The 16,882-nt window shown below is 41.6% G+C and overlaps 1 protein-coding gene across 1 annotated transcript in view; it reads left to right on the top strand.

The window, feature by feature from the left end:
* The window catches only part of COL4A5 (collagen type IV alpha 5 chain), a 145,537-nt gene that overhangs the window by 57,151 nt on the left and 71,504 nt on the right, over nt 1-16,882 (top strand). The window contains exons 3-14 of the mRNA XM_075940947.1: nt 2,428-2,517; nt 5,330-5,374; nt 6,096-6,140; nt 6,243-6,305; nt 8,455-8,508; nt 9,257-9,283; nt 11,734-11,814; nt 12,601-12,663; nt 13,572-13,607; nt 13,694-13,735; nt 13,876-13,968; nt 16,768-16,821. Coding sequence (XP_075797062.1) covers nt 2,428-2,517; nt 5,330-5,374; nt 6,096-6,140; nt 6,243-6,305; nt 8,455-8,508; nt 9,257-9,283; nt 11,734-11,814; nt 12,601-12,663; nt 13,572-13,607; nt 13,694-13,735; nt 13,876-13,968; nt 16,768-16,821 — 693 coding nt within the window. The remainder of the gene's footprint in view (nt 1-2,427; nt 2,518-5,329; nt 5,375-6,095; nt 6,141-6,242; nt 6,306-8,454; nt 8,509-9,256; nt 9,284-11,733; nt 11,815-12,600; nt 12,664-13,571; nt 13,608-13,693; nt 13,736-13,875; nt 13,969-16,767; nt 16,822-16,882) is intronic.

Below are 16,882 nucleotides of genomic sequence, written 5' to 3'. Positions count from 1 at the left end.
GTGTGGCCTTCTGCCCAGGATGCAAAGTACCAGTTTACTATTGTCTTCCCTGTATGTGGGTCTGTATGTTTCAAATTAGTCCTGTGTCTATAGATAATACAATTCCAGGCTTTTAATGTACCCACATGCTTGTACTTCGTCTCGTAAGAGTAACCTTCTGTAACCTTAATCTAAATAAGAACGACCCAGATCCGATTAGGAGGTATTGAATAGGCTTTGCTACAGATGCTTTTCATAGCACAGCTCTTGCATCTGTGCACATTTACTTAATACATACAAATCTTTTGCCAGAACTTACTCCAGGACTTAGTTGTTCCTAGTTTCTTCCCTGCAGGGCACACACTTCCCAAATTCTGTTTCAACTTTTTTTTTTTATTAGACTGATACTTAAATCAAGCCCAAGATATAAAAGGGGTTCTCCTGTTTCTAAGGTTATGTCTGTGCTGGAAGGGCTTCATAACAAAAGTGCTGTCAACAGCCAAAAGTTGCCAAAACTGGTGAGGAGTCAGAGTGGCTCTACATCTTCATTCACAGTCCTGAGGCCCTGCTTCTGAGAACTGCAAACTGGCATTAAACTATCGGGTAGTTCAGTTAAATCCTAAATAGCAATGCTTGTTCCTTAAGGAGTATCACTGTCCATAAGTAAATTCCTAGACATTATAATGCACTGACTTTTATTTTTTCCAGAGGGGTGGTCCACTCCCTCCCCAAGGCCACCTATACTCCTACTGCTCTCTAACCTCCCTGGAGCACTTTACACTGGGTGAGAGTGATCTTAACTAATGTTGAATGGAAGTTTTGTTTTTGAATTTCCTAGTTTCACCATGTTAACTGTACTGTTTAAATAATAAAGCATTTACACAGTTATCTGCAATGCATATTGTTTTAATTTTTTTCCATTGTTATCATTGTGACGCTCCATTTTACCTCTAGGCAGTGTGCTCATTAATATGTTGAAAGTAATTAAGTTTGTATTTTTAAAAAATATTTCAATAAAAACTTCTCAATTATGGTTTTTCAAACTTTTACAGAAACAAGAATTACTTATCTGTAACTTCCCAATCTTGGGGAAAAAAACCTACATTTGCTGAAAGTCATAGCCTCCCAAACTTGAAACATCTAAACAACACACATGGAAAAAGGAGCATAAATTCTGTATCTTATTTTTGTATAACTGTTTCTGAGCGAGGTACCATAAGAATAGTGTAATGGCATCTGACGCATGCTTCCGAACAATGGCCAGTGCCATATGAACAAAACAAGCCAGTTATCAAGGTGATCCAATCCTTACGGTTTAGTCCCAACTTCTGATAGAGGTTTAGGGTATCCAGCGCCTGACCTCACAGAGATGTTGTGAAAATAAATTAAATTAAATAACATTTGTCAAGCAGTTAGTCCCTAATAATGAGTGCCACAGAAATGTCCATAACAAGAAGAATTGTTCTGAATTCATCATAGGGTTTGAATAGTGTGCAGTAAATAAGTCTGAGACAGCACATTGAACAATAAGGCTAAAGCAAAATATTGACTTGCTGCTCATTAAGTGATCACTCCCCATCCTAAGCACTGAAGTAGGGAGGGATCTTGTGGTAAAAAAGTATGTAATTGTGTATTTACAGACTATCATGCATACACACAAAAGAGCTGAATCAGTGTTGCATGGGCAACCTTAATTCTGGCATTTCCCACCCTTTGAATTCTTGACTGTACAATCATAATGTTCTGGTGTGTAGCAAATAATAAATTTTCAAGATTTATAATGATAAATCTGCATACAAATAAATTATGCTGGCGGTAGGGCCCGGTTTTATTAAGTTATCTGCAAACAAGTTTAAAGATATCTGCCCCCAAGAGCATACAGTCAGAGTATCAGAGGAGACAATAGGGGAATACAAGAAACTGAGGAACTACAAAATAACAGCAAGATTTTGTGCAGCATGTTGAGTATGGGTCACAGCAACTTGCCTAGTTGATGTTTTTTTATAGGTGTCACAGCAGAAGTGATTTTAAAGGAGGGATTTGGAAAAGAATAGTGGTAGCTTTGTGGGTTTTTACAAGAAGCTGATTCATTCACCTGGAAAGGCTGGGAGAAAGCCAAAGGTACTTGTTAGAAAAATTGTACAAATGGTCAAATGAGACTGGTTTAAATACTAGATTGACAGCGCACTTAATCCATTTAATTGGCATGATTGATACAGAGTCATTGAAATATGTTGTACGTGCTATTGGTTGGACATCCCATAGTTAAGCAATTGTGATGTTTATTAAGAAGTCAGATTTGCCTTCTTAATATGCTTTAAATTGCTTTAGCTGTTTAACTTCTTTCCAGTTCTCTGTAGCAAGCTGAAGCATTGTATTGTCTGAACTTATCATAAATCTCATGTGCTGCATGTAAGAGAACTTCATTTTCCCTGCTTTCATTTTCAGGGCGAGAGGGGGTTCCCAGGGTTAGAAGGTCAGCCTGGTTTACCTGGGTTTCCAGGACCCGAGGGACCTCCTGGCCCAAGAGGCATAAAGGTAAGTAATATTGTATCCAAACAGTATGTAAAAGTTACCTCTGGTGCAGGCAATGTTTAGATTTCCTGATATATTGACGCAAAAATGCGTTCGTGCCATCTCCAAAACTCCTGCTCCAGAGACCCTCATTGGATTCTTTAAATTCCTGGAAACCTGTTACATTGTTTCTGTTAGTTACATTACTGTCCTTCTGTGGAAGTCTGTAACTTAGGGCAGTAAACAATAGGGTGAATATTGTTTCTCAAAGAAACCCTTTACCCTTCCATCCTGAAGGTGTTCTTCTGGAATGATTTGTATAGTGGGGGTGCTAAGAGCCATTAAATCAAACTGTAACCCTGAATATGAGGGAAACCTCATCAAGCCAGGGGGTGCTGTAACACTTCTAATTCCAGCACCTACATACTTGTTCATGTGCATGGGCAGCTATCATTAACATATACAGCCCTTCATTAGATGAGAAAGTGGCCAAACTAGCTGCTTAAGAAGATGTTAGAGATCAGTCTTAGTGGCGTGCTGTGTGGCAGCTGTACTAGGCCATGTAATACATATTGCCAAATAACTGAGATTCCCTCTGCTACCATTCTATGATGATTCCACTTAGTGCAGAGGTGGGCAATAATTTTTGACTGGAGGCCACTTCTGAAATTTTTGAAGTGGCCCTGGAACCCCTGGAAGGGGCATGGCCTCAGGCAGAAGGGGCGGAGCTAGAACACTTCTCTGCTTCCCTACCCACAGGCTCTGATTGCTCTGTGGGTGAGAGAGCACGTAAAGTCTTTCCCCTTGCCCCCAGATATAACTGCCAGCTGTTCAGAACAGCTGACGGTTCCCTCTAGGCACCTGTGCCCCTGGCAGTGGGAAAGACTTTGCGTGCTCTCTCCCCTTGCCCCCAGGACAAACAGGATGGTGGGGGCGAGGGAGCACGCAAAGTCTGCCTCAACCCTACAAGGGAGTGCTGCGCTTAGTCACCCACTAGCAGAGCAGCAGCTAGAGGTTGATTCTAAGTACTTGCAGGGCAGGAGGAGGCTTCACGTGCTCCTCCGCCCTTAGACCAATCAAGGCTTGGACGAAGTCTCCTCCTGCCCTGACCTCCAGCGAGCTAGGGTTGACTCTAAGCATCGCGGAGAGCAGCAAGACCTTTGTGGGCTGGGTCAACCTGCTTGGCGGACCGCATCTGGCCCATAGAGGCCCTTTTGCCCACTCCAGCTTAGTGAAATGATGAAGTTCTATCTGTTTGCCGGCTGTGTAATGGTCCCACTTCTACTCTGCCATGAAGTACAAATATTTTCTTATTGTCATTGTTTTTTGGGGAGGCAAATGAGCGATTTAAAACAAGACCCTTGTGTGACTTCAAAACAATAGTACAGTGTTGAAGTGAAGAGGTGTATGCTCTTTAATTCCTGAAGTGCCTCCCTTTATAACTTTGTGCTCCTGAATAGTATTCAGATGTTCTAATTATGACTGGATAGTGATGAAATACCTCCAACTGTGCTTTTTATTTTACATAAGTAGATTCATTATATAAATGTATCAGTTTTATCCATAACCTGGCTTTCCATTCTGCAAACACATAGGCTACGTCTACACTGGCCCCTTTTCCGGAAGGGGCATGTTAATTTCAGCTATCGTAATAGGGAAATCCGCGGGGGATTTAAATATCCCCCGCGGCATTTAAATAAAAATGTCCGCCGCTTTTTTCCAGCTTTTAGAAAAGCCGGAAAAGAGCGTCTACACTGGCCCCGATCCTCCGGAAAAAGTGCCCTTTTCCGGAGGATCTTATTCCTACTTTGAAGGGGCCATTGTAGATGTAGCCATATGCTGTACAAAATAGTCACATTTCAGAAACTAGGAAAAAGTTACTACTTTTCACCACATAGAGGAGGGTCTCGAAGGGGAAATAGAAGATTAAAAAAGCAAAATTGGTATAGATGGAGAGGATGAATCAGATACACAAATTCACAGCTATGCAATAAGACACCTGTCAAAGAAGCACATATACAGTAAATATACTTATTCTCTAATCAAAGCATCTGGCTTCTTTTATCCTCCATTTGCATTCTCCTTCCTTGCCATTCTTTGCTGTAACAGTCAGAATATAAATGAAAGAAAAATAGGAAAATGAAATGTGCAAGCAATCTACTACTATTTTTCACCCACTAGAGGACAGTATAGTACATTTGCTAAAGTTTAGCAAGCTGAAGGAAATTAGTAATAGGCAGGCAGATATAAAACTATATGAACAAAAATTGTTATCTAGAAGTCCTTTGTTATTAACTGCACAAAATGCCTTTAAACTTCAACTCAACAGTTAATCCTAAAGAAGGAGATTTGAAAACCTCTTTTTTTCAGATGGTAATAATTAACCTCTAACAACTCTATGGGTATATCTAGAGTACGCTAGATTTTCGAAAGAGGATATGCAAATTCCGCAGGAACTTGCATATCTTCTTTCGAGCTCACTAGGTTTTGTCGGCGAACCCTCCCCTTTGTCGACAAGCCGTGTAAACCTCATTTTTAAGGAAAAGCGGCTTGCCGACAAACGGGAGGGTTCGCCGTCAAAACTGCATGTTAATTACTTTCACTTTCGAAAGTGCGGCTTTCGAAAGTGAGCTCGGAAGAAGATATGCAGAATTTGCATATACTCTTTTGAAACTCTAACGTAGTCTAGATACGCCCTTCATGATGCTGACAATGTGTGCCAGGCACCTTTGTCTTAAATATTTTGACTTTTTATTTAACATTTTGGGTTACTTTAATAGGTTAACAGTGTATTTCAATGATATCATCAATTTTACATTCTCCATGTTCTTTACAGGGTGATGATGGCCTTCCAGGGCCTACTGGACCCAAAGGAATCAGAGTAAGTGACACACCACATGATAAAGTATAGTATGTAACATTTAGGAATTACTTTGATCTGGAGATGTACGTTACAGAAAGCTAGATGGGTGGATTTGAATCAAAATAACAGTTTATTCCTCCCAATGGGGTTTGTTATCAGACCTTTAATAATTTTGGTCCATCTTGCTATACAAGATCCAAACTAGCTTCATAGGTCAAAATCCAGCCACTCTGTTAACTTTACTATGAAAGAGAGAAACTTTTATTCTGATACATAAGTAGATTCCTTACTTGACCGTGAAACATTCAGCTTTTATACCTTTCTGCTGTTCTTTATGGGCAGATCCTCCATTGGTGGAAACCATGTAGTTTCATTGGCTTCAGTGGAGATACATCAGTCTTCAGCCTCTAAGGACTTAGTCCTTAGTGTATATAGTGTATATATCCATGAATGAGTCTATAATTGCTCTCTTTTTTTCTTGTTTTGTTTCATATTTTTTTCTGAAGCAAATATTTACCCCCACACTTTACATTCCCTCTTCCCACCTCACCCTCCGGTGTGTTGGTCAGTATGGTACACACATGTGGCTATTTTTCTCCTAGGAGTGGTTCTGATTTTTCCATTGTCCTTTAGTTACAGAAACACTGATAGGCCATAAATAATGGGAATTCTTTTTAAAAACAAATAACCTCCCTCCCACCACCCCATTAACAAGTAAATATGTTTTTTACCCCTCCAGGGACCTCCAGGTCTGCCAGGATTTCCGGGAACACCAGGACTTCCTGTAAGTAGGATTTGGCTTTCTAGTCAAGAAGTTATCACTTTTATTTCTTTTTGCACAGATCATCTTTGGCTAATTGTGCTGTCCTTCCTTCCATTTTTCAAGGGGTTGCCAGGGCAGGATGGGCCACCAGGACTTCAAGGTATCCCCGGATGCAATGGAACAAAGGTGGGACATGGCACCCTTGGGAATTTTTGATGCTGTAAGGATAGCATAATAAAGAAATAGAACTTGTCTTTGTGACTGATGCAGCAGACGGGAGTAGCTGACAGTGCTTGGCAGTGTAAGCTTTTACTGGGCTACAAGGTGTATCTGCATAATGCCAATTCACATCTTCTGAAACAAGAGACAGGCTAACGGCCTAGCTCACAGGATTAGGAGCTCGGAGTCATGGCTCTGATGCTTTATAGCATTGGGTTATGAAATGACCCCCTCTACCTGTTACTTCACATGTAAAATTGCAGATAATAATGATAACTGACTCATGCATTGGATGATTAGGCCCCAGTCCTGCCACTTGCTCCATGCAAGTGGGAACTTGCACCATATGGAGCTCTTGTGAGATGCACTGACTGGGAGAGGTGCCTCCTGGGTCTCAGAGTCCAGGCTTCATCCCAAACAGCAACATCTACTGGGCTGCTATTAGACCTGTAGTGCAAGTCCTGCAAGCCTGAGTCAGTTGAACCAGGCTCCAGGACTCAGTGCCACAGAAATGTGTTTTGCTTTGCAGTGTAGACTTACCCTAGGGTTTGGTACAGTGCTTTGAAGGTGATAAGTGTCAACTATTTTTCTTGTGTTTATTTGGAGGTAGTAATTTATTGTTGGCTTAGTCACCTTGGAACCACTGCTTTTAATATCACTGTGGTAAGGATAGATCACAATGTAAAACTGTCTAGGTAGTGAATTAATTTATCTCTGATACATCTATGAAGGTTCATGTTCACACTGAGACAGGGATGCTGGAACAGTTTTTATAGTGGGGGTGCTGAATGCCGCTGAACCAAACTGTAAACTTAGCATATAATGGAAACTGCTCCAAGTCGGGGGTGCCGCAGCACCTATACGCTTGTTCTAGCACCTATACGCTAAGCGTGCGTCTAGACTGTGGCGCTATTTCAGGATTCCACATCTTTTGAACCAGGTTGTTTTTTCGAAATAGATTTTGAAATAATGGGCTTGCTATTCCGATGTCTCTGTAACCCTCCACCTTAAGGGTTAAGGGACATTTCAGAATAACGGTTGATTTTGAAATTTGGCACTATGTAGACAGTGCCAAATGATGAAATAAGCTATTTCAAAATAGCATCGAAATAAGATATGCAATTTGCCTAGCTCAAATTGCATATCTTATTTCGAATTACAGTGCAGTGTAGACTAAAGATGTTAAGGACTAGTCGACTAGTTGATTCCCCCCGCCACCCTTACTGCCTCTATCAAATAGAGGCAGCAAAGGGGGGGGACGAAGGGCGTACTACAAAGCGGCAGTGCCTCACAGCTGAGCCCAGGATCAGCTGTGCAGTGCTGCTGCTTTGAAACGCCGAGGCATCGTTCAGAGGGGCAGCCCCGCACAGCTGATCCCCGGCTCAGCTATGTGACACTGCCCCTTTGAAATGTCGAGGCAGCGTTTCAAAGCCACACCTGCTGCATGGAGCTTGGGAGCCGTGTGGCATTTCAAATCGGCGGTGCAACATGGAACCTGGGACTCTGTGGGAGTCTCAATGCCCTGCTGACCCTGGGCTCCATTAGGGCGCTTCTGCTTTGAAATGCACAAGAGCCCCTCTGGGGACTCCTGTACATTTCAAAGCTGGCACACCAACATGCAGCCTGGAATCAGCAGGACTTCCCACTGGCCCCAGGCTACACGCAGAGTTCCGCTTTCCTCCTTTGCAATGTACAGCTGGGGCTCTTGTACATTGCAAAGGAGGAATGCGGGAGTACCTATTGACTAGCCGAGTAGTCGATGGAAATTCCATCGACTACTTGACTAGTAAATTAACCAATATTTAACATCCTTAGTGTAGATGCACACTAAGATACATGCCTGCATCTGGACAATTGACTTTTTCTGTAGCATTGACTGTATGATATATTTTCAGAAAAGCAGACATGATGCACATGATACCATTTGAGCCCAGTGGATGCTTTTTCATTTGTTTGAATAATACATGTGATTTTTGTTTTGTAAAATCTGTAATGCATACTTTACTGCAATGCACCTTTCTCCATTCCAGGTTCATGAGCTTACAATAGTGATAATCTTTCCATTATCATCACTTGTTTTGTTGCTGGCTAAGCCTCTCCTCTCTGCCTTTTTTAGGGAGAACGTGGATTCCCAGGCAGTCCAGGTTTTCCAGGTTTACAAGGTCCTTCTGTAAGTAAGAGATTTTTATATAATCTTGAAACCCACAGAAAACTCTTTGTCTAGAATTGTGAAACAGTCAGTGCCCAAACAAACCTATACAATTTCCACAAGTAAATAGTGAAATATCATTTGGATGTGCTTCAAAACAACCTGCTTTTCTACTGTAAGCTATTTGTAACACTAATAGGGAATTTGATCTCTTCTTTGTTTGAGCATTACATTCTTTCACTGCTGAGATGTTGTGCTTCCTCTTGCAAAGTAAACAAATGTGTGAAGGAGGGAGGAGAGAGATCCTAAGTGATGTTCCCAGGCATGTCCTGAGAGTGATACTGTTTGTGGATCAGAAAAAAATACTATACTGTGTTTCTCTGAAAAATACAAAAATATGCAGGAAAGTGGTTCCTGTAGGAGCTAAGAATTGGTAGAAGGGAAACCATGCACATGTAATATAAAGAATAACAAGAGCATATTAAAAATAAATCCCAAGTGAAGTGAATTTGCTGTTCTTAATTTTGCTAGTATTCATTGTTTGCTCAATGTGCTTCTGAAGAACTTCTGAAGCAGCAGAGGCTTGAAATGTCTGGGTCTTCTTGTTTTGTATCCTTTGTCCCTTTTATCCCTTTTCACTGGCCTCTCACAGTGAAATCTATTCAGTGTTTTGCAAATGTTGTGTCAATAATACATTCGTATCTTCTTTTTGTTGCTGACAGTATAATGTTTTCTCATCCTTCCTTATTTTTATTTCTTTTCAACCAAGGGTCCTCCTGGCCTACCAGGTATGAAGGTAAGTGTTCTGTACTTTCGTAACAAATTGGGAAGCAAGCACAGATGATTAGTGTGCATCTGACTAAAGTAGCCTGTGTGCAAGGCCCTGCATTTTCCACAGCAAGCTGCTCCTAAATTCTGCACCAGGCCTCTGATTTCTGTGCCACTCCAATTAGCAACTCTGCAATATTCAGTCTAAATGTAAAAGAAAACAATTGTGATCCTTTGCAGAATAAGTGTGTGTGTGAATAATACAGTATGTACGGCAGCCACCCGGTGGGCTGTTCAGGTACTAAATTCAAATATGTATTGGCAGAGGGTGTGACTTCTGTATCTTTTAGAGTTGTACCCCATTAGGATAAATGGAGCAGTTCACAGCTCTCAGCAATTTTCCGTAGAGACACAAAACCAGCAATATGCTAGTTTATTTAATTGTTTTCTTCTTAACCACGAGGGCTAACAAGAAGTTGGGGTTAAATTCCGCAGTCATGGGATCAGGAAATACACAGGGACCTTCCTCTATTTTGGGGTATAAATTGCTACTTCATAGAAAAAAGTAGATAATTTGATTCTTAGTTAGAATGAACTCAGCTCTTTTTTTAGGAACTATTTAACAGGAAAAAGTTTTACACTGTGTATCTTGGTGCATATGCGTACAACTTAAATAGATCAAAATTCAGAAAATCCTACAGAATACTTGTGGAGCAATCATTAGTATGGCCTTGGCAGCTGTTTCTGTCCTGTGGACTACTTTGACCACTTCATTAATGGCCTCACAAATGGCAAGGAGCACACACTGAGCTTTCAGGCAGTAAAAATGAAGTAACTTCTGAATCAGTTGGTTCTCCCCATTCCCCAAAGAACAATGGAAATGACAATTATCACAGGTGACTTGAATGGGTATGAGAACAGGTCATAATTCCACAAAACAAAGATAGATACAACTTTCTCCCCAGACATGAAAACCATTTTCACACTCTCCTTGGTATCTGATTCTCCTGACAGGCAGAGATCCTTATTTAAAAGGACAATTTCCTTTCTTTGTATTTAACTACAACAATAAGATACAATGATGTGAGCACAAGTTATTAGTGAATGCCCCTGATACGTTGTAGGGCAATAGGCTAATAGAAGATACACCAAGAAGTCTACCAGTAGCCTCTTTTTGTAGAGCCTCAAGTTGATAATTTCTGTTAGAAAATATTACACATCACTTAAATTATCATGGGAAAAGGAATAATGCAAAGAGTTATATTTTCTTAAGAAAATCTAGGGAATGGATGAGAGAGGAACCTTTTTCCTCCTAGTTTAAATATAATCACATTTTATTAATTTTTAAGTCTTTACTTTTGTTCCCATAAGCCACTGAGCCCATTTAAATATACTTCTATTAAAACCTACATTTTTACTGTGGAATATTTCTCTCGAGCTGCTGCTGAAAGGGCAGCTTGGCCGTGTGGGCTCATGGACGGTGGACATTAATACTGCCAATTTTTTCCCCAAAACCCACTCCCACTTTCCAACCAAGTTGTTAATTTTAAAAAGCCAAATACCTGTAAATAAACTAGTAACAAATTCTCATAAAAAGTGCCGTTAAAGATGAGTTATGCTGTATAGTAGTGGTGGGCAATTTGTGGTTTGAGGGCCGCACATAGTCCATTGTGGGTCCGTGGGTTGCCCACAAGACATTTTGTTTACCGTTGCCCATGCACAGGGTTGCCAGATCATGCTGGTTTTCTACATAGTATTTTTCCTACCAGTATTACAAAAGTGACGCACACTTAAAGCAAGGGCACGGGATGTGAGGTGCATGCCGATTGTACACAACATTGACTGTGAGAGCCATGTGCGCTCTCTGCATCCAGTCAAAACACTGCTGTGGTTCATTCAGTACACCCTGCAAATTCTACGTACACAAGCACAGTTAGCAAAACTACCCTATTCCGGGAGACTGTCTTGGTTATGACAGTTTTGTGACTTACTGAGATGAAGAAGGGCCATTCATGCAGCCTGCTCACTAGCCTAGGTTGCCCCTTACTGTTGTATAGTTTTAAGGTAATTGTACACCCTAATGTAATCTCATGAGATGGGGCCTGTCCTCTGGGATATGGCAGATGGTTGTGCAACCAATTTTCTGGCAACCAATTTGTTGCTTTCCAATGGAGATAAAATATCTTTTACTTTTTTTCCATGTTATTTAAGTCCCCTAGCCTTTTGAAATTCAAGTCAGGTGTTTGTATCCAGTGGCTGGTAGAAGGTTCTAAGCATCTCAAAAATTAATTCTGTAAGTAAACAGGGAACATTTTTAAAAGGGTTGTTTTATTGGAGAATTAAGTACCCGTATCATAGAAATAGTAGTTCTCCATCTCTCTGGGCATTAATATATTTCCTCACTGTCTGTTGAAGCTAATTTAATGTGGAAGACTGCATTGTGGTATTAAGTTTTTAAATCGGTTGTTGTTCTTTTAGGGCGATCCTGGTGAAATAATTTTGTCATCAGCGTCAGGCCAGAAAGGTGACCAAGGCTTTCCAGGACCTCCGGGATTACCAGTAAGTTGCCTAAAGTATTTGTTGATTGTATACTTTTTGGTAGGGGATAAATTACACCAAACTGAATAGTTATTGAATTTGACATCTTAATTAATGGCTAGAATAATGTTCAGTGCTATGAAGCACACACGTTTCTATAAAAGGAACAGGCCCAACATTTAACATACTGTGTCGTTTTTGGGAAGTGAGGTTGCATATGAGTGAAGCAGCCAGTAAGGTGCCAATGAAGGTCTAGGTCTGCTGTTTTCAGAGTACAGCGGTGCTAAGAACTTCCTGCTGGCCGTCACCATGCACGTGTATGTTTCCCTACCCCTATGAGAAGCATCTTGAGTATGGGCTAATTCCTGAGTTCTCTACGCTTCCTCTCCCTTCGCAAAACTAACATCTGCCTTGCTGGGCTGTAGATGAGGGGAGATGAAAGCAGAGCCTCAGCAGTCCTTTGGCTCCAGCCTGTCAGTGGGTCCTTGCTTCCCCCAGCTTTCTGTGAAAACAGGTAGTGACTCCAGATAGTCTGCTTTCTCATTAAGCCATTAGTAGTTTTACTGCAGAGATGAGGGGAGCAGTGGAGGAGGAGGAGCCCATGAGCCTGCACAGGACGTTAGCCGGACACAGAGAGACACAGGACTGGCCAGCTGGCATTTCTGTTCTTCTGCTCTGTGCCTTGCAACTATCTGCTCTGTGGGATGGTAATTCTTGTCTGCATGGCACGACCCTCCCAAGCCAATACCAGCTGGAGTTTTTCATTGATTGAGGCAGCTCTGACGCCTTTCTTTCCTTTCCCTACAGGGCCCACCTGGTCCCTTTGGCATACAAGGTCCTATTGGTCCCCCTGGGCCACCAGGTTTAACGGTAAGATTCCTTAACTAGTCACATAGAAAAGAAATAATTCTGTCCTTAGTGGTAAATTCTCTTTGCCCAGGCCTCCAGTTGGAGGCAGAGCTGCTGAGCAGTGGCTACTGTAGCTCCAGGACCATAGCAATCCCCACAGCTGCTCACAAGTAACAATAGTGACTACACACACAGCTTCCATTGTATATTGGGCTTACAGTTTTGTTCAGCTGCTTTCAGCACCCCAGCTTGTGTCAGTGCCCCTATAACTGCTGCACCCACTAGATCACTGGAGATATTTAAGAGCAGGTTAGACAAACATCTGTCAGGGAGAATCTAGATGGTGCTTGGTCCTGCCGTGAGGGCAGGGACTGGACTTGATAATCCCTCAAGGTCCCTTCCAGTTGTAGTATTCTATGATTCTTTTTGTGGTGGCTTAAATGCATGCCAGATCTACCAGCTATATTTTCAGTCTGCCCCCCAAAACCATTGTACTGTACAGTCACGGGAGCCTCTGTGCTGTCTCCCCTATCCTGCTACTATGCTGTGTAGTGGGATATTTCTTCCTGCCCTTTTGGGCCCTATGAGACCCAGGGGACAGGCTGACGTTGAATTTGCACATAGATCAGTGTTGGATTTCAGCATCCACTTGAACTTGCAACTGGGGAAATTTAAATAAGAAAGCAATTTGTTGTGTATGCTAATGCACTGAGTAAAGCTTCTGAGCATGAGGACCAACTCACAGAGGGAGACACAAATGCCTAGTCAATATGAGTGTAATGTAAATAACTAAGACAAGATACAGGTTGGATCTTTCAGAATTATGAGCAGTGGCAATATTTATTAACAAAACTCATTCGTGTTTCCAAAGTGCTTTGCAGAAAGTGTTGTAACAGACTGATCTTGTTTTGTTTTGTTTTGTTTTATAGGGACCTCGTGGTCTACAAGGACCTCCAGGGCCTAAGGTATTTCCCCCCTCCCCTGTTTTCTTATATTTCCTTTGGTTTTGTTCAACTCTGTTCTCAGTGTTGATTATTTTAAATCTTTGTAGGGTAATATGGGTTTGAACTTCCAAGGACCCAAGGGTGAAAAAGTGAGTAGTATTACTTGTTAATGTATTACTTTCAGAATGATTCAAGCTTCGTTAACTGCCTACTGGCATGGTTCATGTTGACCGTGTCTGTAATGATCTGGGAAGTTTTATATATTTTTGTCTCCTTTTTTTGGTGTTAGGGTGACCAAGGCCTTCAAGGACCTCCTGGGCCACCAGGACAAATTGGGGAACAGAAGAGACCAAATGATGTAGAGTTTCAGAAAGGAGATCGGGTGAGTGGGAATAGAGGAAATTCAGTCCATCTGCTGTAGGCACATGTCCAGGTACTTAGATCACTCCATGGTGGCTGTACTACTCAGAAAGACATCTCCCAAAGTATAGGTTGTTGGGGGTCCTGCTGCTTTTTTCAAGACCCTGAATTATCATTTGTGTCAACCAGGCCCATTCATGTTCCCTACAACCAGAGGGTATGTTAATCACATTGATTCAGTTGTTTAATTTTGCAGAATTTTGCCATCCCCGTATGCTCCCGTTATTTAAAAAATTATGGCTAATCCACCCTAAACTTGCAGGCTGAGATTTTCCAAGCTTTCTTGAAAATCAGACACCCAATTTCCATTCATTTGACATCTATGAAAATCTCAGCTGCACCTGTCATACTGTGAGGGATCCTCTAAGGCTGTGTCCAGACTCAGGGGTTTTTTCGGGAAAAGTAGCCTTTTTCCGAAAAAACTTCACCTGCGTCTAGACTGCAGCCGCGTTCTTTCGAAATTAAATCGAAAGAACGCGGCTTTTCTTTCGATGGTGGTAAACCTCATTTCACGAGGAAGAACGCCTTCTTTCGAAAGTGCTTCTTTCAAAAGAAGGCGTTCTTGAATGTAAATAGGGCTTCTTCGAAAGAGAGCATCCAGACTCACTGGGTGCTTTCTTTCAAAAAAGCGGCTTGCTCTTTCGAAAGTTCCACGTGCAGTCTAGACGCTCTCTTTCGAAAGAGGCTTGCAGTCTAGACATAGGCTATAAGTTAAAATCAGCTGAATTATCTTCCTTGTCATACATGACATATTGAGTCTCTATTTTCTTTTACTGTAAATTGAGTCATTCTGTACTTTATACACCTAACTATACACATCTGGCCACCCCAGTGAATCTATAGTCTGGGTGGCAATAAATTACTGATTTTTAAGTTCCATTTTCCAGACTGTTGCATTAACTTGTGCAGAGCCTTCCCTGCCCTCAACTGCTGAAGAGTCATTGTGAGAGATGCCAGTCTTGAAGATACTAACTTTGTCCTGTCCTGTTGATCTGACAGCTTTCACAATCCCAGTTCAGTTACAGGAGTCAAACCAGATGAGTCGGGCAGCACAGGCAGGAGTCTGAGGGCGTTGTGTTTTTTGTTTTGAAGTTCTGTGGTATCCTGACTTTAGGCAAGGATGAGGTGTATATTTTGAAGTAGAATAGAAGAAGGACCACTCCTGTTTATATTGCACCCATCACCAAGATAGCTGAGCTTCTGAATAACTTCAGCCAGATCCTTGAATTGGTTTTTGTTCTCTCCGGCTATTTTAAGATTAACATTGCTCCATTCTTTTCACTTTGTCATCTTGTTCGCAAACCTTTCAGCATGAAGAAAGCACTGGTGGTCTGCCCTTAAGTGGGATGTGAGGAGGAGTGCCAGATCTCTCCTTTCACTTTGACCAAAGCAATTTGTCCTTTCCTTTATAAGACCTTTGGTCCTATTAAAGCATTCTTCAGCCCTGTCCACTGATACATATCTGCCATATGGAGTCATCCCGGAAAGGTGGCAGATTCCAATGTTGTCTCTGACTCACTGGGTCCAGGGTAGTAGATGAAGAAGCAGAGAACTGGCCATCCCTTTAATTCTAAACAGTGAAGAAATTATGACTCCACTGAGATCAGTGCCAGTACTTCCATTTGAGGATTTCGTACTTGCGATTTAATGTCAGCTGACACTATTGCATTTGATGTCTCTGATGATCGAATAATGCCAAAAGGTAGCTGTATAAATATGCAAAAGGAGACAGCTTGACTGTATATTCCTTAGAAAACACCAAGACCTACAAACAGTTTCCAGCGAGCCACATTTGCCCTCACGCTATTAGTAGTATGGTAAATATTTAGACTTTTGGTGAAAGGAATGTACTTGGCAGTGAACTTTTAGAGAACGATCACTATCATAAGTCAAGTATCAGAGAGGTAGCCGTGTTAGTCTGAATCTGCAAAAGCGACAGGGAGTCCTGTGGCACATTATACACTAACAAATTTATTGGAGCATAAGCTATCGTGGGCAAAGACCAAATTTGACCAAGGGGGTCTTTGCCCATGAAAGCTTATGCTCTAATAAATCTCTAATAAATGCTCTAATAAATCTGTTCATCATAAGTCAGTTTTTATTCATTCTATAAAGGAGCTGTCTCAAATTTGGTAGTGGCCTGAGGCCATTGCACCTGAAGTTGTGATCTCAGCTAATTGCACGAGCTATGCAGAGTCAGGAGGGGCCTGTATGTGGATGGAAGCCTTGCAAGAAAAAAGCCAATATTGCATGCAGTGCTTTGTGGAATTAAGTAGCTGATACTCATTCTGGTTAATAATGAACCAGTCATTTGGTATGTGCTGCTGGAGGTGCAGCTGTAGAAATAGAGGTCCTACCTTTCCACTTAAAATTCAATGGCATTATTCCCAAGAACAGATGTATTAATCCTGATGTCCAAGCAACTTCACTAATTACTTTCTGCCCCTTGACCATCATTCTGTAACTTCAACTGGCTAGGTTATTTTTACTTCCTGCCCTAAACTTCTGTGCAGCACAGATATGAGCAGCTAGCAACTCGCTATGCTATATGAAAGAGACAATTGTATCTCACTGGTTGGTTGAATTTGAACCAGGATTTGGGATCCACCTGGGTGAAAGACACTTGATAAGGACCACTAGCATTTATGGCACATGAAGAAGTTTAAATGACAGTAAAATCCTGTTTAAAACAATTGATGCAGTATTGGGTAATGAGAGCTTTCACCCCCTTCTCTTTTTTTTCCCCCTCTGTGCATGCCAGGGCACTCCAGGAGAGCGAGGTCCACCAGGACCCTCTGGGCCACCAGGTCCTCCTGTGAGTAATTTCCACAAATACATTTGTTTTAGCATCTTGTAACAGAACTGTAAATTCATTC

The sequence above is a fragment of the Pelodiscus sinensis genome, chromosome 13 (assembly GCF_049634645.1).
Source record: "Pelodiscus sinensis isolate JC-2024 chromosome 13, ASM4963464v1, whole genome shotgun sequence".
Lineage (NCBI taxonomy): Eukaryota > Metazoa > Chordata > Testudines > Trionychidae > Pelodiscus > Pelodiscus sinensis.
Note: the sequence above shows the minus strand (reverse complement) of the source record. Positions and strands in the feature narration are given on the sequence as shown.